We start from the raw sequence: 25,531 nt of genomic DNA on the forward strand, positions 1-25,531 counted from the left end.
TAATTTAATTGACCAAGACCTTTAATAGATCTAAATAGTGAAAAAAAAAAAAATCATGTAATCAAACTCACTAATAATTTGACAAGAACTGAGAAATTTAGAAATAGAAAATCCATGGTTCCAACTATTGACACATGTTTCATGATTTTTAAGTCGAACTTAATAGTCAAAATAATCTTCTATTCCCTAGCAATTTGATGCCCCAGTTGATTTTTATTGTACAGTATAAGAACAAAATAAAAACTAATCCTATAAAATAATTAATGCTAAAAACTTTACACTCTGACTCAAAATTGACAACGACACCCACTTGAATGAAAACCCATCTGTAACTTACCCAAAACATGTTGGAACCAATCTAGGAAGTGAAAAAATTAATAGAGAAATTAATATGTATCCATGCAGTAACGTACAAAACTAGACATATTCTTTGGATTTGGATCCATTTGGAGACCTCTCTCTAGACTTAGTTTCCATGGATCAACAACAACATTTGACCCCAATCCAAGCATCTTCTTCAATTGACCCCTCTATATAATCCCAAATGTTTTTGTATCACATATCATATCAATATCTTCAAGTTCAATCTCTCTTATGGAATTCAAGTACAGTCTTCAATCACAAATCAACATGGAAGAAGAAATAATCGATGATGATGTTTTCTATGCTGAACTCAGAAGGCAAATTTTGGTATTGACAGCAGATGACGATGATTATGGGAACAATAGAGATGTACCTGAAAACAAGCATTTAAGATCTGCAAGCGGCGCCAAACAGGGCACTGGATTTTGTTGCTCGGCTACCGTGATACCCGGAAGTTATTTCAGTTGGTTGGAGAACGAGGGAACAAATGCTGTGCCGCCCACCTGGCTTGTGAACTTGTGGAGAACTGGCAATGGAACTGGGGTGTTCATACCTCATATTGTCAAATCCAGAAGACGGCATAAGAACAGTACGTGGTTATTTTGTTTGATTATGATTGTGTTTTGTCGTATATTCTGCATTTTTAGTAACTGATTGTTGTCTCGATTGTGATTTTGCAGGAGGGAGGAACAATGACAAAGGAAGAATATACAAGCCAATGCCAAACAAGAATGAATGAATGCAAGACTCTTTTCGGTGTCAAAAGATGTGAAATTGTAATCATACATAAAAATATACATTGCAATAGTAATAACACAAAACAGATCAGTATTTTTTAATCTGTGTTTTGTAGAACATGACATGAGTATTAGTTTTTCTATGCAATGGCCAACAACAATCCGTCAAGGCTAGAATCGTAATTTGACAATCACCAAGAAATGTTCACAAGTGATATACTTGAATTCATATTTGAAATTAATGGTATTGCCCACAAGCACCAAGTATTCAAAGTATTAGCAGTATCCAAATAAGGTTAATATTGCATTAGAACGCTATTTTAACACCTATCAGTCAAACATAGGACATGCCTTAATTACAACATAGACTTAGTATTAATGACTTTCTCGAAACTACCCACTAAATATGCAATGGTTACTTCTCAGATATACCGTAATGTAATTTTTCTTCAAGCCGTGGAGCAGATCTTACCTATACCAAGGGTTATCTTCGCGGTACATTTGCTTTCAATATTTTCTAATAGAGGTGAAATGACTCTGATTGATTCTGTTAAAAGCATTGCTTGAATCCACAAGCACTCAGGGAGAGATGTGTCTCAATCCTTGGGGCGTGCCAACCATAAAGAACTGAGGGCACGTAAACGTGACATGTAATCAGTGATGACAAGAAGCGCACGAGCTGCTTGACTAGTGGTTAAAATCCGATGCATTTGTTGCAAAGTTTGTTGCCTCAGAAGGTCAGCCTAACAAAGAGAACAAGACACATTTTAGAACCTATGAAGCACGGACACACGCCATACACGCTGGAGGAAGTATCCCATTTTTTCTCCATTCAGACATGCAATAGGGACATGTTAGGACATGCTGGAGACATGTTGGGAACACACTGTTCCATTTTTTTTGCTTCATTGGAGTAGCTTACCCAAGGTCGATGAATTTGATGAGAACAAATATTTTATATAAAATAAATATATAATATTCAAATATTACATGTTCCCCATGTGTCATGCGTTCAATATCTTTAAAAAAATGCGTGTCCACTTATCCGCGTCATGTGTCCATGTTTGTGTTTTCTTAAACAAGAACAACGTCAAAATTGTTTCCATCAAACTGTATGTACTTGACAAGTTAGGCGAGTAATGCTACAATGACCAAATTTTTATACTAAAAGTTGCATACCAAATGATATCTAACCAATGCATGGAAGGTGGGGTCCACTGCACCAATGCAATGACCACACATCATTTGATATAAAAATTTGGTCATTGCAACATTACTCATGGTTGGGCCCGTGAGGTTAAACTTTTACCTGATGGAGGAAGTTCTCAAGTGTGGCAAGCTTGCCCATCGCAGTTGCCATTTGTCCCATGTCAGCTACATTTCCAGAACCAGTAGGGCCGAGACAGTTGGACGACAATGTCTCAACAAGGGATTGTTGTAAAGCTTCCATCCCTTGAGACAAGGCATCCTCGGCCTGTTGGGAGGATTGCTGCAGATTACATAGGCCCATCAACTGTTGATCCGTCAAAGGCTCAAGATGGTTCCCAAGAATCTGAAACTCAAAAAGATTGAAAAAAATAAAAATAAAATTAATAAATACAAACCACAGTATTTGATTACCACAGGAAGGAGAGGAAAATTGCCTAGAAGCCAAACCGTGAAACAATCAATAACCTTGAGAAGTTCAGATGAACGAAATCCTCCAAGCCACATGAAACACCTCTCGGCAGGAGTTTTCCACATGCCAGAGAGCATGTGAAATACATCAGACTTTGCACCAACACCTTTCAGCCTAAATATTTCATTGTAATGTGACATTATTCCATCAACAAGAAGGCTCAATTCATTATCACCCGTGTGAGAATTTACAGCTGATCTCAGATCATTGATTAGTCGCTGATGTTCATTGAGCCAGTGTGCATAATCCATGTCAAATGCCAAGGCCCCTGTACAAATTCCATATCAAAAAAACCCTATGAATTTAACAATTTTGGGAAATCTAAATACCACTCGAGCATATTTACTATGATTTTCCAAATAAGTCCAAACATGCTAAAAATCACATTCATAAGCATAAAATCTTACAACTTCTCTTGCTCACAAAGAGCATTACAACAAATTAACTGCATATCAAATACATCAAACAAGACCCCTCAACTTTTCTTTAACTAATAAAGCTTAAAAGTTTTACATGTAATATGTACATCAAGCTACAAACCTTTCTCTTATAGAGGGTGTAATCACAAGGGGATTTAGAAAACAAGCCACATGCAGTCCTCGTCTGAACTTCCTCCGATTTAGATATATGTTTTGCATTTTATCAGAATACGCAAGTAAATTTGCTTACCATTACCGACTATTGAGTGACTATGATCTCCAGATAATCCGGTAGCAACAAAAATACCCTACATTAAAATGACAAGATTTAGAAAGAATTTTGCTGAAAACAATTGTATATTGTCAAGAATACAGAAAACCAAACAATGCGATGCCAAAGAAAAAAAGTCAGAATGAACCCAAGAAAAAAGTGCACCATTAAATGGACGACTGGAGCAAGCAATATAGTGTACAGCATCAAATACATAAATGTATACATATATATATATATATATATCAAAATACATTTTAAAATATTTCTCCATACATAATCTTAAAGTTTTTCATAACTTGGACAACATTTAAAAGTATGTCTTCCCCTTAATATCTAGATGATTCCCTATCAATTATTCTCTATGCAGTTTTGTACACAAGATTTTAAGAAGGGAAAGGATTTTCCTCAAAATAGCAATTATTAGTACTGTACTGCTAATAATTAATTTTTCTTTTAAGTCAAAACATACCATGGTTCTCATGTACTATCACTTATTGATCTCACACGATGTCTGAGTTATGCAATCACCTATAAGTGACTTTAGATTTAACTTACAGACCATAAATTGGGTTCAATCCATGCCAACACTGGTACACATTGTGCAAAATATCTAAAGACGTATTGGGATGACCTGTTGTCGTGCTTGTTGAAGCTCCTGCTCCAATTGCGTAAGCTTCAGCCGACTCTGCTCCAGCTGCTTAACATATGCCTATCCAAAACAAAACCCATGAATCTTAATATGAAAGCAAAATGCATATGATAGATGTGTTATTTACAAATTTTTACATTCAAATCCTCTACTAAAAGAGCATTTGATGATCAAATAAGGAAAACAAAACCCAAGAAAGGAAAACAAAAACAAATAGATTGAGCAGCATTCAGCGAAACGGTTTTTCAAGATCCTTAAGCTCCAAAACAAAATACTATCCCCTCTTATTAGTACTATTAAAGAATGAAATTGCATTACTTTCTTTCTTAGACGACTTTTCCGAGCAGCTTCTCGATTCTGAACTAGTCGACGAAGTGTCTGCAATAAAATTAGGAGGGGAAAAAAAACAAAACCCACAAATTAAATATTTAGACACAAAACTAAATCAAGTAAGCAATTGCCATTATCATAACATGTCGTCAACAACCTTTTGATCTCCAGTTCTTCCCTTGGATTGATCCATTGAATCCACGACCACACGTGCTCCATGCTGAACTCCATGAGACTGACACAATAAAAAAACCGTCATCAGGACTCCTATCCGACTAAAACTTTGCAGGAAATGAGTGTAATCGAATCAGTTCCTTTAAAGAGTTCACAGCTCATACATTTACTCACATGGAGGGTAATACGATCACATTGCCTTACTAATTTCCTTCGAGAATGAAACTACTGAATGTTCAATAAATTTCAATCTCAATATTTCAGTTGCAATCTGAGTAGGCCGGTCCATGGTTTAAACTATTGGTCTGAATAAGCTAATATAGCTGTGAAAATTGCAGATAATGGCACAGCAGGCTTATTTTAGTCCCATCCCTAGTATCTAACTTAATTTTTAAACCAATTTGTTTGGTTTTCAAATTCAAATACCGTTTTGAGTCCCCCCCCCCCCTCCTCTTTATTTTTTTGTTTTAGTGAATTTTTCCATATTTAATCAATTTTTTTACATGTACCTAAAGTAAAATATATGAAAAGTTCTATAATAAAAAATAAAAAAGGAGCTGACTTCACAAATATTTTACATTTTTAAATTAGGTGTGTTTCAAAAAAAAAAAAAAAAATCAAATTTTAAAACAAAACAAAACATAACAATGTATCAAAAATGAACAGTTTAGGCTGTTTTGCATACCACAGTAGGAGCTTAATTCAGTAACTTGCAAAACCGTAATCAGATGAAACAGATCAATACACAGAACCGACTAGTCGATATGCTTAATTGTCAACTAATTCCATGTTGTAAAGTCTTTGGGATGATTATATGAAATATGTACACAAAAAATCCAAACAAATGGTCCCAAATTCAGCAATTATTCACAACAAGACAACAGTGATGACATAAGGAGAGAGAAACAGAGAGAGAGAGAGAGAGAGAGAGAGAGAGAGAGAGAGAGAGAGAGAGGGATAGACCTGGTATTTATCATCAGTAGTATCAACATCTGTGGAAGTGTCAGTGTGTTGGCTGTTGTCAGCCATTCCAGAATCACCCCAATTTTCAAAATCCCCATTTCCCAAACCCAAACCCACCATTGCAGCAGTGCCCTTGTGCTGCAGCATCAAATTTCCTATGTCCACCCCTGTTCCCATTGAACCAAATTCCAAAGAAGTAATCTTCTACACACCCACCACCAACACAACACACCACACCACAAATTCAAATTTAAGTAGAGAGAGACAGACAGACAGACAGAAGCAGAGGTTGGTGAATAGGGAAGGGTACGGATGTAATAGTACCGAGGAGGTGAGTTCACCGAACTGGAAGTTATTAGAGATAAGAGCAGCAACATTGCTTGTCTTCATAATGTATATGGAGCCTACCCAAGAAATAGAACAAAAGTATTGTTGAGTAGTTAGAGAGAGAGAGAGAGAGAGAGAGAGAGAGGGTATACTATACTTGGGCTTAAATCAACAGCATGGTGTTGGCGTTGGTGTTGGTGATGAAACCCAGGATGTGAATGTTGAAGATCCCCAATATCAGCAAAACGCGTCTGGTTTAGGGGAAATTCATCTCCTCTGTTTATTTCACAAGATTAGCATTAACAGACACCTCAAAAATTCAAAAATCAAAACCCTACCTCATTTAGCTGATACAGAAAGACAGATACAGAAAGCAAAGACAGGAGGAACCTTTGGTAGAAATGGGAGGAGTACATATCAGAATTAGGTGAAGGAGCTGCTGCTGCTGCTGCTGCCTCGATTTTGAAGCTCTGCATCTCTCTCTACTCTCTCTCTGTATCTATATATATATATGTAGAAATATACTCCTTTCCAGAAGACGAAGAAGAAGACAGGTTTTTGAGAGAGTGTGTGGAAATCTTCAAGCAATCTTTTTGCATGATGATGAGAAGAAGAAAGAACAAGAAGAAGAAGAAGATACGATATAAAGAGCGTATCAGTAGAAGTAGTAGTAGTACGGAGTCCTTTTTCGATTTGAACATCGGAGTCGGAGTCGGAGTCAGAGAAATTTTTTTCATTTTCATTATTATTGCTGCTCTGCTCTTTCAGCTTCTGCACTGAACCAACTCAGGCCCAGTTTGACAATTTCCATTTTTAACTTTAAATGCTACAATGCCTCCGTTTGGGAAGTGGATTGGTTTTTTGATTTTTTGACTTTTTTAGCTATTTTAATTTGGGTTAAAAAATTTATTTTGGGAAAGATTTTTTGACTTTTTGGCTTTTTTGACTTTTTTTATGAGAAAAGAGTGTAATGATTATGGGTTGGATGTAATGTTTTGTTTTTTGTGACTAAAATAGCCTATTTTATCTTTTGTAGCTAAAATAGTCAAAAAATCCCAGAAAAGCCCTTCTCAAACGGACCCAATACAAGTTTTTATATTTTTTTTTTGTTAAAATAGATAGTAATTCTAAATGAAATCTCATTTGAAAATAATTATGTAATAATATTTATTGATAAAAATTTTATTAAAAATAACTAAACAAATATAAAGTGGTTAGTTAGAACAAGGTGAATTATTTTTTTCATCAAATCTACAAAAAAAAAAAAAAAATACTTTCTCAATCTGATACAATGTGTTCTAATGGTTGCATTATAACTTGTATCAAAAGACTGGGGTGTTCGGTGGAACAACTGGCGACCAACAATTAAGTGAAAATTTTTTTTTTCTTCCCCTCACAGCACTGCACAGCATAGAGATAGATTACTTTGCAAGAGTGGGGTTAGCATCTACAAGTAAAGAGGAGAATCAATTGTTAACAAATTAAGGTTAAGTTTGACAACTTAAAATAAGTATACATTTTTTATTTTTTTATCTTTTTTTCATCACATTATCTCTTTATTTTTCTGCATATCTTTTCGTAAAAAGACAAAAAATACACTTATTTAGGTCATCCCAAACAACCCCTAAAAGAGATCCCTGCGTCTTTTCAATCACCTGACCAATATGTGGACATTTTCAGGCCATCGGCATTGGAAGAGTTTAAAGCAAACTTGCATTGTTTCTTTTACAAACCAAAAATTCATCTGAAATGTTAAAGGAATAAAAAATAAAGGGTAATGCTAAAAATTACTAAAAGTGATGTTCTAAAACAACTATTAATAATGTGGCATTCATTTAAAAAAAAACAAACAAACAAACAAACACAACAATATTGTGACAGTAGGTGGGACTCACTGCCACATCATTAGTGGTGGCACTAATTAGTACTCCCACTCATTTTTTAAAAAATAAAATAAAGTAAAAAAATATTGAAGAGTTTAGATCAATTTGAGATGAGAGTGTTGATGTGGAAAAGGAATGGGAAAGAAAAGGGAAATTTGGGCATTGAGAGAAGAGTTGGGTATTTTTATCTCAGGGTAAGTAGGGATTGAAGGAGGTTTGCTGACCTATTCAGACGCCATTGTTGCAGGGAGAGAGAGAGAGAGTGTGTGTATAAGAAGAAGAGAGAGAGAGAGAAGCTTTCAACGGACAAGCCAACTTTTGAAGCAGTTCGCTCTGTTTTTTCTGTCTCAACCAAACAATCAGTGGGACATCCAACCGGACATCCGGCCGGTTGTCTGATGGGACCCACCTCTAATGTAAACGCACAGTGAAAATAGTGAAATCTCACACAGTCCTCAGTTTGGTGAAACTTTTGCTTTGTTCTTAATTTGATATCAATTTGGTGAAACCATTGAAGAGAGAAAAAGTAACTTTTTTCATCAAATTTAAATATGATGCTAAATCTGATGCAACGTTGGAGATGGCCTTTGTCCTCATTTGGTCAACACTTTAGGGCTAAAAAAACACAAAAAGAAAAAAATAAATTATATGAGCCAATAAGACAAAATGTCACGTCAAAACCATAATCATTACTCTTTTTCTCTCACAAAAATAAAAAAAAAAAAAGCCTAAAAACAAAAACCAAAAGAAGCTTAAAAAGTCTCAACACAAAAAAGTTGGCTACTGTAGCCAATGCCAAACGAAGCTTTAGTGATATAGAGGCAAGTTTGGTAGAGTTTTTTTTAAAATTAAAATCTGATAATTCAAAAATAAAAGGTAAAAGTTATAGCATCTCTTTTTTAATTTTTAAATAATTATTTTTTTAATTTATTTAAATTATATTTATCAAATAAATTATAAATAAAAACTGCATCAAATAATTTACTACAAACTTTTAAATTATAATAAAATATAATTACTTCTTAAAAATTATACTCCTTTCATTCCAAAATAATGGTATTTTCTGGGGAATTTAATTTTTTTTGATAGTATAATTATTGCACTTTAAAAAAATTATTTTTCAAAATTACCCTTTGATGGTACATATTTTGGAAAATATCAATGTCATAATTGTACTTTTTATGTTGTTAATGAATTTAAAAGAAGAGTAAAAATAGGAAATTTATATTATTTTTATACTTAATTTTTGAAAAGAAACTAATATTTTGAGACAATAAAAAATAAAATAAGAGACTAATATTTTGAAACGGAAAGAGTACCAAACAACTCAGAAATAATGTTTCAAAAATGAATAAATAATCACTCATCCGTTTGAGGGCATTTTAGTTTCCCGATACCCAAACAAACAGAGGCCTCGACACTCTCACTCACACGTCAATGGTCGCTACATCCTTGCGAGCGGTGATACTACATGCACCAATTAGTTGACTAACTATTGTACCAACACTAGTTATGGTATTATTATTGAGTTCACTCATTAATCACATTACAAATATTAAAAACTCTTAAATTATACCACATCATCAATTGATATACTAATTAATATTTAATTGATATATATAGAATTATTCTCTCTACGAGTGCTTCCCCAAAAATATAAATAAAATAAAATAAATCATTAAAAAATAAATAAAATACAAAACACTTATGTTAAAAAAGATGGGAACAACTTGAGCGATTTGACACGGCTTGTGAGTTGTCCAAAATCATCTAGCCTCCGTTTGGAAAGTGGGTTGGCTTTTTGGGTTTTTAGTTTTTTTGGCTATTTGAGCCCGGGCTCAAAAGCTTGGTTTGGAAAGGGTTTTTTGGCTTTTTGACATTTATGACTTTTTTTTGTGAGAGAAGAGTGTAATGATTATGGTTTGGATGTGATGTTTTGTCTGTTGTGGCTCAAATAGTCTATTCTGTCTTTTGTGGCTCAAAGAGTCAAAAGAGTCAAAATGAGCTCTTCCCAAACGACACCTAAATTATAATATCAAGTTGTCCACGACTTGAGTTAGATCTGGATTACCCTAATTAGTTATAAGTTTGATTTTTTTATTAATTAATTTATAAAAATTAGACTCTATTAATAGATTATTTTTTATAAAAGCATTAATAAAAAATCAAAATAAATAATTTATATAAAAAAAATAACATATCAAAGATTTTTGTAAAAATTAATTACAAATCAATGGTAAAATTTCTAATTTTACTTTTTAATATGTATAAATTTTATCATTAATCTATAATATTTTTTTTTAAATATACATTGAAATAAAATTATTCCTAATTTATATATATGAAATATATAAGGATATGCGAGATAAGAGATAAGAATTAAAGAATTGATGTGATGTTATTGTAGACTTTAAAATTTTTTAATAAGAAAAGAAAATTGTAAGATTTGTATTATGTTATTTGTGTATATAATATAACAATTTGAATTATTTGATTAAATTAGGAAAAATCACTATTCAGTGGTAATCTAACTACATATTAAAGAAAAAAATTATGAATTTAATTATTAAAATTTATGATATTTACCATCAGTTGGTAATTACTTTTCTTAATATCTACTGACCTCTTTTAAGAATTGTTTTGGATATGATTTATTTTTTATTTATTACAAAAATAAGTAAAAAAATAAAAAAATAATAATATAATAAATTAATAAATAACTTGTTTGGGGAATATCCAAAAGAGACATGAAATTTAAACAAAATGCAATAAATATTACAAATTTAACATGATTACACAACTTGGCACGGATCTGGACAAGCCCAAGTATATTGATAATGATACTAGAGTAATATGGTACACTGGATTACGTGTTGCTTTCCCATCTGTGGTTTGCGTGCTTGGGGTATCTTATATTATTCTCAGTGTATTTTTTTTTTTTCTTTTATCTCAGTTATGATCCCCAGCTGGGCTTGTCCATCTAGATAAGTAAACAGATGTCAGGTGGACCCCATACTAGTACAAACTACTTAAAAATATACTAGACGGGAAATGGCTCCTTGCCATGTTATTTATTTTAGGGGCAATTACTGGAACACTTGAAACAGTGAAGAAAAATAAAAAAAAATAAAGATGATTCTACTTATACTATTTTTTTATCTCATTACACCTTTTATTTCATTACACTATTAAAAACAAAAAACTATTAGATTCTTATTATACTCAATATATTACCAAAACAAACCCTAAGGTTAAAAAAATTTCAAAACCTATCTCTTGACACCCATACTTTTGAGGGGACAAGAAGGAAAAGAGAACAATGCAGGGAAAAAGACTAGACAACAACAGCGTAGATGGATTCGAACGATGTGGAGGTGTTCGAACAGTGTGGATAATTGAACTCATTCTTCTCATTCGCTAAAGGTAAGTGAAAAAACTCTTCTTTCTCTCTCTATATTGGTAGACATAGGTACGTATATCTATATATATATATATATATATGTCTATATATATAAGCTGTTGGGAATGTGCTAGTTTGGTGGTTTTGATCTTGGAATTTAATTAGATTTGTGATTTTTTGTGCTAGTTTTGAATGTTGAAGTTCAGATTTTGGTCCTCTATTTTATCAGTTTTTTGGTCCTCTGTTTTGCCCACTGTCTCTGTTTTTTGTTTTTTATTTTTTTGAGAGTGATAGTTAAGTGGAAAGGGTTAGAGTTCTGTGGTTAAAGAGCTGCCATAGAAGGTTGTCAATAGTTGTGGAAAAAATTGAATTTGTGGGTTAGAGTTTTGTGGGTTCTTGTTTTCATAAATATATTGGCTAGGGTATAAAATTGAGAATATGTCGGAAGCAATTTTCGATTTTCAATGGTCAATCTTAAAGACGGTGGTAATTATTGATCTTTAAGATGTACAAAGCTATGTTAATTTCTTAGATATTTGATACATGAGGCAGGTTTTACATTATTCTTCCATTGAGTTCACTAGAAAACTAATCAATTGAGTTCACCCTGAAAGTAACACATTTCCAAACTTAGTTGCTACTTAATTTTTTTTCCCCTTACTGTACTTCAAGATCATTAGTCCCAACTTATTTTTCCCCCTCCAAAACTCTACAAATTGAATCCTTACAATTTGCTTAATAGAAGTAACTTATGATACTGGTATACTGTTTGATACACCGTCAGTTGACATATCAGTTAGTAGGCCAATTCAGTATGTGGCATATCAAGGTATCAACATGGTCTACTACGTGCATGTAAGACAACATATTTTATACCAGTACATGCATCAGATTATATGTCTCAATGGTCATTCAAAACTTGTGTAGGTCAAGTAACCAAAGGCAAGTGTACGGGGAGCAAATATTCCAGCGTGCCCGTATTCCTTTCTTCCAAGCTCCGTCGATGTCCGATCACCTGCGAGCAAGTAATGGTGAGCTACCTGGCGGTGTGTGGCCGGAAAAACCCTCCGATGGTCAAGTTAGCACACACCTTAGGATGGATAGAGAGAAGGGAGAGAGTGTTTGAGTGTAAGAAATCCTTACAGATGTGTTCGTCTCTCGCGTATGGGGGGCGCAGACATGCTTATATACCTTCTGAGCCCCATATCCACTCCCTGTCATCTCCTGACACGTGGCTCTGCTATCCCATCTGTCAGCATAAACCATGCCATTCATCACTTGCTCTTAACTGCCTGTCAGCACAGCTGGAGCTCGGCAGCCGAGCTGCCCTTCCTCGGTCATACCATGCTTCATACCTCAAGCGCCTAACCGGATAGACACACGGAGGACCGGGCTAAGCGGCATCCCGGCCGAGCCTAGCCCGGATACTTCGATCGACCTTCCTGCCGACCATACAGTCTCCTCGGCTGACCATGCCTTTCCGGGCACCGGCCACTCAACTTCCTCGGTTGTCCATGCCTTCCTGGGCGCCGGTCACTCGGTCAATCCGGCTTTGGCCATCCTCCGACCGGGCACCCTGGTCCGACCGAGCACTGCCTTACCGAGCAGTTTCTGTCCGGTCCAGGGTGACACTCAGCCCGTACTCTGCCCGGCCCAAATTCTGGCAGCCCACCTTGGGTAAAAAGTCGATCGTCTCGGACCTATGCACCGTTGGGCCCTCAACTTGCCCGGTCGATATCTCGGCCCAACTCCAGATCATAAATTACCCTCTCAATTGCCCCTTAATTCCGTCCGCGGAAGCGTGACTGGGATTATTCACTTCGACCGAGATAACATCTCTCCGGTCGCCAAGACGCCAAGCCTTCACCGAGCTAATCTGCTATCCTTCCCCGGTCATGTTCCTCGGCTTACAGCCTTTTCGTTGAGAGTAGCTCGGCTGGCTCTTCGTCTCTTCATCCCGTCGCTTCAATCCTGACGTAGCCATAAATGGGGACACGTGGCGAGCTCCCATTGGTCATCGAGAAGCCAACCCGCCGTTCTTGTCAGATTTTGAATTTGGGCGGTCTCTTTCGTCTATACAAACTCCCCCCCCCATCGTTCCATTTTTTCCTACTGCTGCCTCCATCTCTGACGATTCTGAAGCTCAAGCTCAACTGCCATTCTGCCATTCTTCGTGTTTAGGAAGAACACCTTCAGCCCTTCACAGGTAAGATACTCAAACCCTCTTATGTTGCTATTTTCTCTTAATTTACACACATTAGGGCACAAAAACGTAGCTTTTAGGGCATTGACCATTGAAAACGTCACAAACCTCCCATTGTTCTTGGCGTTCTTCGTCTTCCTGAAGAACGCTGAAGAACTGGGGTGAACCGGGCTCTGGGCCTTCTTTTGATCCAAAAAACCAACCAAACCGGGCAAACAACATGTTTGTAATAACCACGGCACAAACCGAGATAACCCAATTACTTGATCGCTTAACCGGGCTAAAATCAGGTCTGCTTGGGCGACCGAGCTCCTTAATTAGTCAACCGAGGTGGTTTGGCACCCTTACCGACCGAGCTGAAGTGTAGCTCCTAATGCGAAACCGCGCTCACTTACACTTGCCATCCTTTTCCTGCAGAGTCCAAGGGGACCACTGCCATTCCTGAACCTCTCAGGACCGAGCTGCCGCCAATTACCACCGTGCCCAACCCATCAACCGGGCTATAGTAAGTCGGCCACAAATGGGGAAATTTCGCTTCCTAGTGGACACTCCGGCCGCGCTAGCCGCTTTCAGAGAGGAGTACGGCGTCCCGGCCGACGTCCATCTCGAGCTGGCCGAAGAAGAAACCACGCCTTGGGGTAGGGAGGAATGCCCCTTCACCGTGCTGTCCATTGTCGAAGGGGGCCTTCGTTTCCCTCTTAACCCGCTGATTACCGAGTTCTTACGCCGAATCGAGCTAGCGCCAACCCAAGTGTCCACCAACACGTACAGGATAATAAATGGCGTGCATGAGCTAAATAACCGGTTAGGCATAAGCCTAGGTTTAGCCGAGATCCTACGCCAATACACACTTGGTCACACCGGCGACGGTCTCGCCTATTACCTGAAGATTCGACCGAGCCGAGAGAAAATCGTAACCGGCACACCAGACAAGGATCTTCATGACGACGATTTCTTCTGGGTGTCTGGTAACTATGAAACAGCCGAGACACCGGGCTGGATGATTAGCAAAAATTTTGGGAGCACATGTAAGCTGCGCAAATAATCTCGGTTTACACACTTATGTTTTCCGCAGTCTAATCATTCTCTTGTTTCTTTTGCAGCCATCCAAGCCTTGCAAGCCAACTACAATTTCCCCAACGTAGAGGCGATCAGGACCGCGCTTCGCTACCGGGATCGTGACTGTAACCAACTACTCGGCTACAGTCCTACATATAGATATTCCGCTCCCCGCCAGAGTAAAGTAACCGACTTCCTCAGAGCTCCTTCACCACCGCCAGATCCAACCCTTCCCGACGTCCCGTTAATTCGGTTAACAGACGAGCAAGAAATGGCCAAGAGAAGTCGAATCAAGAACCTGCTCACCGCCACATCTGCCGAGGTGCCGAGCGTGGTAACCCGGTCGCCAACCGCCGGTCAATCCAGTGGCGCCGTGGTCGCCCTGGCCACTCAATCCGCCGGGCAATCCAGCCGAGAACTTTCTGCGCGGCGGGCCGGAAAAAGAGCTCGGGCAGATCCGTCCGCCGAGCTAGTCACCGAGCTCGCCACCGAGCACCCCACGGACGCCCCTGCCCCAGTGCCAGCCTGGCGCCCACATCTGAAGCACCGGGGTCAGGACATCCCGGCAACGGCTTCGATCAAGGCTGACAAAGAGCATCTGCTCGCCTTTGATCTGTCCAAAGCATTCCTACTACCGAGCGACGTGGTTGGCAGCGACCACGTCCCTGACACTCGGTTAGTCAAGTCATCAGTAAAGTCCATGGCCAGGGTAAGTCGGCGTTCTTTTGAAAATTTCACAAAGTGTTTGCCTGGTAATTTTTCTTCTCGGTCTCCTTTCTAACCTACTTCGCTTTTGTGCAGGCCATTCAAAAACAACATCTTGTCTTGGAGCGTATCCACCGGCTTAGGCAAAAGGCGAACGATACAGCCAGCCAGGTAGAGAGCCTTCAAGCCGAGCTCGGCCGGGCTAAAGCTTCTCTCGAGATGGCCAACAATGATAATAACAGGCTGCTTGGTCAACTGAATGCAGCCGAGAAAAAACAGAGCGAGCTCCAGGCCGAGGTTGACACTCTGAAGAAGGAGAAGAGGAAGGCTTGCCGGGCTGCCAACAACGCGGGTTTCAACGAGGCCGAGAAGAATTACCAGAAGCAAGTCTTTGCAACGCAAGACATATACTTCAAGGCTGGCTGGAAATCCGCATGCGAACAGCTCGGCCAGGGCTCTGACACCGACGTTTTTGCCAATCCTCCCAAAGCTTCACTACCGGTCTATCTCGTGCCATATGCAAATGATGTTTTCAGCGCTTTACAGACTGAGGCCGAGGAGGGACTTGAAGATGGGGACGGGGAGACAGATTCTGAGGAAGAAGAGGCCGAAGTGCAAGAGCAGCCCGGCAATGAGGAGCCCGGTGAAGAAGATACCGGTCCAACCGTTGACCTTGAAGCCGGCGAGGACGAATTCACTCATCTATCCCCTCTAGTTTAATTTTCTTCTCTTTTGTATTTTTGCTTTCAACACTGCTGATGTAACCGGGCTTGGTCCCCACTTTTTGTAATGAATTTCTTATCAATGAAAATTCAAATCTTTGCAAGTGTATGCACGGTTGTAATCAGTTCTGTCTTCAGCAAAACATCTCGGTATAACTCATCGAACCGGAATACATAACACGGTCTAAGTACTTCAGCAGAACAAGACCAATTCATGAACCGAAATAGCCATCTCGGCTGTAACAAAGTTGAACAAATCAACACTTCCAACCAGAATACACCATCTCGGTTGGGAATCCAAAGTTGGGCAAGACACCAACTCTTCCAACCGGAGTACAACATCTCGGTTGGGAATCCAAAGTTGGGCAAGACACCAACTCTTCCAGCCGGAGTACATCATCTCGGTTGGGAATCCAAAGTTGGGCAAGACACCAACTCTTCCAACCGGAGTACAATATCTCGGTTGGGAATCCAAAGTTGGGCAAGACACCAACTCTTCCAACCGGAGTACATCATCTCGGTTGGGAATCCAAAGTTGGGCAAAACACCAACTCTTCCAACCGAAGTACAACATCTCGGTTGGGAATCCAAAGTTGGGCAAGACACCAACTCTTCCAACCGGAGTACATCATCTCGGTTGGGAATCCAAAGTTGGGCAAAACACCAACTCTTCCAACCGGAGTACAACATCTCGGTTAGGAATCCAAAGTTGGGCAAGACACCAACTCTTCCAACCGGAGTACATCATCTCGGTCCGTAACATAAAAATAATAATCCAAGTGCTAATGCAAAATGACTTCTATAATTTGACAAAAAGAATTACATTCTGCTTTGCAAGCCAAAAAATTGCTTTACAAAAAGAGGAAAGTAAAAAGCTTAAAAATAATACAATTTCAAGTTGGCCGCATTCCATGGCCGGGGTATGGCTCTTCCCTCTAGATCCTCCAAGTGGTAAGCCCCCTTGCCAGCCAGACCAGTGATCTTGTAGGGTCCTTCCCAATTTGCCCCTAGTTTGCCTTCTCCTGGCACCAGGGTGTTGCCCATAATCTTCCTCAAAACCCAATCCCCAACTTTGAACGGTCTGGGGTGCACTGTCTTGTTATACTTCTTGGAGAGCTCTTGTTGGTAGGCGGCCACATGGATGAGGGCTTTCTCCCGGCGCTCTTCCGCTAGGTCCAGCTCCAAGGCAATAGCCTCGGTATTTAGCTCGGGCTCAAAACTCTTGGTTCTGAGGGTAGGTATTTCAACTTCCAAGGGTATGACCGCCTCCATGCCGTAAGCCAAAGCAAATGGAGTTTCCCCGGTTGAACGTCGCGGGGTTGTTCGGTATGCCCAAAGTACACTGGGCAATTCCTCAGCCCATTTTCCCTTGGTCTTTTCCAGCCGTTTCTTCAACCCATCCAGGATAGTCTTGTTCGACGCTTCGGCTTGACCATTGGACTGCGGGTAGGCCGGGGTGGAGTTGTAGAATTCTATCTTCAGATCTTCACAAAATCCTCTGAAAAGGCGACCGTCAAACTGGGTGCCGTTGTCAGAGATCAAAATCTTGGGGACGCCAAACCGCGTGACAACATTCTGCCAGACAAATCGCTTCACATCTTTCTCTTTGATGGTGGCCAAGGGCTCAGCTTCAACCCACTTTGTGAAGTAATCTGTGGCCGCAATGAAGAATTTCCGGTTGCCCGGTGCTGTTGGCAATGGTCCCACTATATCTAGCCCCCACATGGCGAAAGGCCAAGGACTGGTGAGGGGAAGAAGTTCCCTGGCAGGCTGGTGGATCTGATGGGCGAATTTCTGGCATTTCTCGCACTTGCGGACATATTTTTGCGCGTCGGCCTGCATGCACGGCCACCAGTATCCCTGCGAAATAGCTCGGTAGGCCAAGGACCTGCCCCCGATGTGGCTGCCACAAATGCCTTCATGAATTTCAAACAAGAAGGCCTCCACACTGTTCGGGTGCACGCACTTGAGATAAGGACCGGTGAAGGACTTCTTATACAACGCGCCTGATGGAGAGAGCCAAAACCGCTCGGACTTCACCCGGATTTTGTGTGCTTCTTTCTTGTCCGTTGGAAGAGTCCGGTCTCTGAGGAACAAGATCAAGGGGTCCATCCATGAAGGACCTAGCTCGGCGCAGAGTACATCCGTCTGCCCGGCGTTTTCAATGCTCGGCCGCGGGAGAAAGTCAATCAACAGGGGGTTTGGAGACGTACTATCGACCATGGAAGCGAGGCCGGCGAGTTCATCAGCCCGGCTGTTTTCTTCTCGGCCAATCCGTTGGACTCTGATTGCCTCAAACTGCTTGATATGGTCTCTGACCAGAGCTTGGTACTTCGCTATCCTGTCGTCCTTCGCTTCATAAATCCCTGAAACTTGGTTAACCACAAGCTGGGAATCACTATATACCAGAAGCTCGGCAGCCTTCATTTGAATTGCGCTCTTGAGCCCAGCAAGAAGCGCCTCGTACTCAGCCTCGTTGTTAGACGTCGGGAAACCGAGTGTGATAGAATGCTCAATGGTTAGGCCGTCCGGGGATATAAGAACGATACCTAGGCCGGCACCATGACGGTTGGACGCTCCATCAACAAAAAGCTTCCACATGTCCCCCACAAAAAGCTTCCAGCAGTCAGATGGGTCCTGAGAGTTGCGAAGGGCAATGGGATCACAACTGCTCGGTTGTGCGGTGTCAAGTTTGGTGTTGACCGGTTCAAATTCAGTGCCCCTTGGTGATTCGACACCGGACTCAGCAAGTTGGTCCGTAATGCCCAAGTCCGTAGGCGAATCACCAGGTTGCGGTGTGAAACCGGCCGCAAGGTCTAAGTTGCCTGGAACCATTACTCCTCCGCTTGAGGATTCGGCACCGGACTCAGGAAGTTGGTTCAGAATGCCCAAGTCCGTAGGCGAGTCATCAAGTTCTGAGCTGTGTGGAACCATTCCTTCCCCCCTTGGTGATGCGGTACCGGACAGAGTGGATGGGTTGGTGATACACAACTCTGTCATCGCAGCACCGGGAGGTATTACCGTGCAAACTGAGGGAGTTTCGATGGTTCGCGCTAACTCCGTGGCGCGACCTTCTGCAACTGGTAGTTCCTCGGTTGGCATTGTGGGCGTCTCATCATCTGCCTCGGCAATGTCGACCGGGCATACCGGATGAGTGCCAGGTGAGAACTCGGCAACAAAATCGGCCAAGGTTTGCGCTTTGATTGCGGTGCGCGGCTGGAACTTCACATCGAACTGTCCCAACTCGACCGCCCATTTCAATATTCGGCTTGAAAAGTCTGCGTGCTCAAACAAGGCCTTGAGGGGGAACTCGGTCAGTACGACGATGGTATGGGCGTGAAAATAATGTGCCAATTTCCTCGAAGCCATCATCAGTGCCAACGCAAGCTTTTCCAGCGGCAAGTACCTCGTCTCAGCCGGCAGCAAGGTCTTACTTACGTAAAAAATTGGGAGGTGCTTGATTCCTTCAGCCCAGACTAACACCGCACTTACTGCGTGCTGGGAGACGGCAAGGTAAAGGTAGAGTTCCTTACCGGGCTCTGGTGTAACCAACAGCGGCGAAGAAGACAAATAATCTTTGAGCTCGGCCAAAGCGCGGTCACACTCGTCATCCCATGAGAACTTTGACTTCAATGCTTGAAAGAAAGGGCGGCAGCGATCTGATGACCGGCTTATAAATCGGTTAAGCGCGGCGGCCATCCCGGCCAGGTGCTGCACATCCTTAGCCGAGCGGGGCTGCTTCAACTCTTGCACGGCTCTAATCTGAGTAGGGTCTGCTTCGATGCCTCGGTTCGTGACTAAGAATCCCAAAAATTTCCCGGATCCCACACCAAAGGCACACTTCGAGGCGTTCAAGCGCAACTTGTGCTTCTTCAGAATGGCGAACATCTCGGTTAAGTCGGACAAATGGTTTGCCTCATGTCGGCTCTTTATCACCATATCATCGATGTAAGCCTCCATTGTCCGGCCGAGCAAAGGAGCAAACATTTTGGTAACCATCCTCTGAAAGGTTGCCCCGGCGTTTTTCAAACCAAAGGGCATGACTCGATAGCAGAAGAGTCCCCTTGGAGTCGTAAAAGAGGTGATCTCTTGGTCAGGCCTATGCATGGCAATCTGGTGGTAGCCGCGGTACGCATCTAAGAAACTGAGCCGATTGTGTCCAGCCGTCAAATCCACTAGCTGGTCAATGCGCGGCAAAGGGAAGCTGTCTTTTGGACAAGCTCGGTTGACTGTCTTGTAGTCGACACAAACTCGCCACTTTCCATTCTTCTTAGGCACCACTACCGTGTTGGAAATCCACCGAGGGTAGTGCACTTCCTGTATTGCTCGTGCCTCAAGCAAGTTCTTTACCTCCTCTGCTACTACCTCGGCGTGATGCAGCGCCGATCTCCTTGTTCGCTGGATGACTGGCTTTGCTCCAGGGAAGACATTGAGGTGATGGCAGATAAAGCTTGGGTCAAGGCCAGGCATGTCGTAGGGTGACCATGCAAAGACTTCGATATTCGCCATCAAAAACTCAATCATCTCGGTTCTCTCCATGGCCGAGAGACTTGAACCGAGCAAGAAGAATCTGTCCGGCTGCTCGGCATCAATCCGCACCTCAACCAATTCTTCAACAGCCTTGTCTTCGGCTTTGTTGCCAACATCATCCAAGACACTCCGGTCCTCCGGTCCCTCGATCATTTGAACGAATCCTTTGGCAGCCCGGCTCCCGTTGACCGCCACGAAGCACTGCTTGGACATGACCTGATCACCCCAAATCTCCTCGATTGCCCCCATAGCCGAGGGGAATCTCATCACCTGGTGGTAGGTCGATGCTACGGCTTGCATGGCGTGAAGCCATCCTCTTCCAAGGATAAGGTTGTACGTTGAAGGCACTTGTAGCACCCAAAACTCCACTTGCTTGACCACGGATCCCGCTTTTACTGGCAGGATAATCTTTTCCAATGGCCACTCCGGCTGCGAGTTAAATCCAACCAGTGGCGAAGTGGCCGGAGCCAAGTCTGTCTCACGGAGTTTGAGCTGTTTGAACGCATCATAATACATGATCTCGACCGAGCTTCCCTGATCGATCAAGATCCGTCTAACATCAAATTCTTTGACGCGTAGTGTTACTACAAGAGCATCGTTGTGTGGCGTCTGGATACGCTCTAAATCCCTTGAGGTGAAACTAATCACGTCTTTCTCTTCTGTCTTCCCCCTTTTGATGGCGGGCTGTACTGACAAAACTTCCCTCATATGTTCTGCCTTCTTGATCATGCCCCGGAGTTCGCAGACACGCTCCGGTTCCACGATGCCGTGGATGACATTAATAACTCCTTGTGGTGGTGCATCTCGGTCATCCTGTCCCCTAGGATCGACCGGAGCCTGATTCGGTTTCACGCCGCCATCAATGTAAAGGTCCAGATGCCCGGCCGCAACCAGTTCTTCCAAGTGTTGTCGCAAAGGCAAACAATCCTCAGTCCGGTGGCCCCTCTCCCGGTGAAACGTACATCGATACCGCGGATTGTAGCCCTTTTGTCCATCGCCCAACTTAGCAGGAAACCGGACATACTCCTCGTCTCGGATTTCACTAAGTATGCGATAGATTGGAATCTTGAAGACCGTGGTTATGCCAGTCCTCGCCTTCATTCTCCTGTTTGCGTCCTCTACGTCATCTCGGGGGTAATCATCCCGGTCATTCCGACGTCCTCTACCCCGGTTTTTACGATTTGAACCTCGGTCTGATTCCTCTGCTCGGTCATTTGAGCGGCTGGACTCTTGCCCAACTGCGTGCACCTTGCCTGCTGTCTTCTTGTCTGTTCCGACCGGAGTGGCCTTCACGGTGGAAGCTGATGCATCGTCCTCTACTCGGATGTGCTCATTGATGCGCTGCATGAGCTGGCCCATGGAGGTCGGCTGGTGCATGGTAAGCGAGTCCCGCAGTCTATGTCCGACCGGGAGACCACGCTTATATTGCGTGATTGCAAGGTTGACCGGGCAATCCAGGATCTCGTTAAAGGTTTCCCAATACCTTGAATTGTATGCCTTCAGTGTGTCGCACGGTTCCATCTTGACACTCAGCAAGTGATCGACTTCCTTTGGTGTTTTTGTGTTGGTTTTGAAGCGCGTAACAAACGCCTCGGCCAACTGATGCCACCTTTGTATGCTCCCTTCCGGCAACCTCTCGAACCACTTTAGGCCCAGCTCGCCTAAACTTGACGGGAAGATTAGGCACATAAGTCCGTCATTGCGCCGATGTCCGGCCATAACCTGTCGGAAGTGGCTCACATGCATGTACGGATCGGTTTTTCCATCGTAAAGTGTGAACTTAGGCTGGTGGAAGCCTGCCGGAAGCGGCGTTGTTTCTATTTCCAGGGAAAAAGGAGTGGCACTCAGCCTTGCCAAATCTGTATCTTCGAATATTGGCATTGCTTGGCGGGGTGGAGGCATTCCGACCTCCTCGCTGCCGTGAACCCCGTAGGAGAGCCGCTGGAAAGCAGGTATTCTCTGAGCTTCGCGCCGGCGAGCCCGCTCCCTTAACACTGCCCGTAGGTCCTCTGACTGAGCAGAATAAGAGTACCTCGACGTCGTCGCCGAACGTGAGGGTTTGTAAGTGCTGTCTTGCGCGCTAGACTTTTCTGCACGCATGTCGGAATCACCAACCTGGTAACTCCTGGTGATGGAAATGGACTGAGTACGTCGCTGACTCTGATCGCCTGACCGGCGGGATGGGGTGCGCTCACTGTGGTCTCCCACTCCAGCTACACCTTTCCCTTTGACATGCCGCTTAAGATCCTCCATCTCCGCCGCCATCCGCCTGATGACAGCGTCTTGGTCCCTTAACTTGCTTTCCAGTCGCCTGGCGTGTGAGTCTCTCCGCCGGTGACCGTCTGGACTCCGTGAATGCCCATGACTCCTTCCGCGCTTATCCCGCGCGTCTCCTGACTGTCCTCCAGTGGGCGTCCCCAAGTCGGCCATTGGATGGACGGCAGGTGGTCCCTCTCTCCTTCGGGTATACTCCGGGGTGGCTCCATCGATGGCGGACAACGGGAACTCGTCGTTGTTCGCCATGGACGGCGATCAGATGAACCTGGAAGACAAGGTTTTGTCTGTCAAGATTCCCACAGACGGCGCCAATTGTACGGGGAGCAAATATTCCGGCGTGCCCGTATTCCTTTCTTCCGAGCTCCGTCGATGTCCGATCACCTGCGAGCAAGTAATGGTGAGCTACCTGGCGGTGTGTGGCCGGAAAAACCCTCCGACGGTCAAGTTAGCACACACCTTAGGATGGATAGAGAGAAGGGAGAGAGTGTTTGAGTGTAAGAAATCCTTACAGATGTGTTCGTCTCTCGCGTATGGGGGGCGCAGACATGCTTATATACCTTCTGAGCCCCATATCCACTCCCTGTCATCTCCTGACACGTGGCTCTGCTATCCCATCTGTCAGCATAAACCATGCCATTCATCACCTGCTCTTAACTGCCTGTCAGCACAGCTGGAGCTCGGCAGCCGAGCTGCCCTTCCTCGGTCATACCATGCTTCATACCTCAAGCGCCTAACCGGATAGACACACGGAGGACCGGGCTAAGCGGCATCCCGGCCGAGCCTAGCCCGGATACTTCGATCGACCTTCCTGCCGACCATACAGTCTCCTCGGCTGACCATGCCTTTCCGGGCACCGGCCACTCAACTTCCTCGGTTGTCCATGCCTTCCTGGGCGCCGGTCACTCGGTCAATCCGGCTTTGGCCATCCTCCGACCGGGCACCCTGGTCCGACCGAGCACTGCCTTACCGAGCAGTTTCTGTCCGGTCCAGGGTGACACTCAGCCCGTACTCTGCCCGGCCCAAATTCTGGCAGCCCACCTTGGGTAAAAAGTCGATCGTCTCGGACCTATGCACCGTTGGGCCCTCAACTTGCCCGGTCGATATCTCGGCCCAACTCCAGATCATAAATTACCCTCTCAGCAAGGTATCCTAAACAATGTAAGCACATTAAAAATTATCAATTGCATACTTGCATTACATAGCACAAATAAAACACTAAGTACGGTTTTTATCAAAAAAAAATTCAGTGTATTGATGTTGCTTTTAGTATTGGTGCTGCAGTCCCTAGGCTCGGTCGTGATGAGTGTGTCTTGCACCCTGACATGTTGTATGAAACCATTGGTAGGATGCTATAAGTTCTTGATGGACAGAGTTTGGAATCTATATCGACACGTACAGAGCATCAAGTCTACTATCGTAAACATCGTAAGATGGACTGTACATGAGAATTGGTATATAGTTTTTTTTGATGTCATAGTTATGTGTCGACCGTATATGAGAGTTGGGATTTAGTTTTTGTTTGATGGCACACTTTTTGTAAATGTCTAACCCGTATAGAGTTTGGGATATACTTTTGTATTGACCGTACATGAGAGTTGGGATATAGTTTTTTTTTTTTTTGATGGTATAGTTTTTGTGAATGCCTAACCCATACAGAGTTTGGGATATACTTTTTCCTAATGGCATAGTTTTTGTGGATATCTTGGATGACTAGTAAACTGGATGTTTGGTTAGACAAGTAATGAAGTCTCATACTTTTGTATGAATTTTAAACCATTTCATATCTATTTGTATTCAATATTTATATGATGATTTTAATGACAAATTATTTTGGTGACCATATGTATTTGTTATTGTTTGTAATGCATTGTAATGATATTAAAGTGTTTTGGAGTGATATGATACCATTTTCTAGAAGTAACATTGTTTTTTTCAATGCTATGGGCCAGTTCAATGGCACACTGCTAAATAATTTCCACTATTCTGGTGTTATTTTGCCGAAAAAAATAGATCCCTCTAGCATTTTGTTGCTATACATTTACAAAACCACTTCTAAACAATGATTTTTTAATTTGTGCTAGGACTGTTCGATAATAGAATGCTACACAATTTAAATTATTACAGTGTCATGTTACCAGATAAAAAAAAAATTCCCCAGTATTATGCTGCCGCTCAATTGGATAATTTCAGTTTGCTTCACAACAAAGCCAGTGGAGCCCACATTGAAGTGTTTATTTGGTCACACAATGATAAAATATTTACATTACTCTAGTGTTATGATGCCAGAATAAATTGGTTTGGTTTGTCCAGCGTTTTGTCGCTATACATTTACAGAGCCACTTCTTTTCAAATAGTGTTTTTAAATTTGTGTTGGGCCTGTTCGGTAATAAAATGTAAATGAATTTCAATTACTCCAATGTCGTGTTACTAGACAAACTATTTTTTCCAAACATTATGTTGTCGTACAATTGTTGTCGTACAATTGGATAATTTCAATTTGCTTCACAAAAAAGTCAGTAAAACCCATTGTGAAGTGTCTGTTCGGTCACATGGTACTAGACCAATTACATTTTTCTGGTGTTATGTTGCTGGAAAAAATAGGTTTGTTCAGCATTCTGTTGCTATACATTTACAGAGCCACTTCGTTCCAAACGATAATTTGGGCCTGTTCGGTAATACAATGTTAACGAATTTGAATTAATCAGTTTGATAAAAAACATTCATAAATCAAACACGCATCTATAAAATTATACATAAAAAGTATCCATAAAATTTTTCAAAAAAAATAAAAATCAAGTGTACGAATATCCATAAAAGCATTCATAAAATTTGTCATTG

The 25,531-nt window shown here is 42.1% G+C and overlaps 1 protein-coding gene across 5 annotated transcripts; it reads right to left on the minus strand.

Annotated features, from left to right (window-relative positions):
• Positions 1-1,317: 1,317 nt before the first annotated feature.
• LOC114285654 (transcription factor TGA2.3) lies at positions 1,318-6,708 on the minus strand. 5 transcript variants are annotated; one of them, XM_028228721.2, is made up of 11 exons: positions 6,305-6,708; positions 6,072-6,190; positions 5,912-5,991; positions 5,588-5,791; positions 4,608-4,685; positions 4,439-4,498; positions 4,103-4,180; positions 3,448-3,505; positions 2,775-3,046; positions 2,410-2,652; positions 1,318-1,843 (listed from the first exon to the last, which is right to left on the minus strand). In XM_028228721.2, exons 1-11 carry the CDS (start codon positions 6,388-6,390, stop codon positions 1,697-1,699), a joined length of 1,425 nt encoding a protein of 474 aa, XP_028084522.2. In that variant the 5' UTR covers positions 6,391-6,708; the 3' UTR covers positions 1,318-1,696. The 5 variants fall into 5 exon arrangements, with proteins under 5 accessions (XP_028084522.2, XP_028084521.2, XP_028084519.2 ...); XM_028228720.2 differs by having other exon boundaries at positions 2,410-2,658; positions 6,305-6,704; XM_028228718.2 differs by having other exon boundaries at positions 2,757-3,046; positions 6,305-6,704.
• Between the last annotated feature and the right edge of the window lie 18,823 nt (positions 6,709-25,531).

Source organism: Camellia sinensis, chromosome 5 (assembly GCF_055761805.1).
Source record: "Camellia sinensis isolate YWXY chromosome 5, ASM5576180v1, whole genome shotgun sequence".
NCBI lineage: Eukaryota > Viridiplantae > Streptophyta > Magnoliopsida > Ericales > Theaceae > Camellia > Camellia sinensis.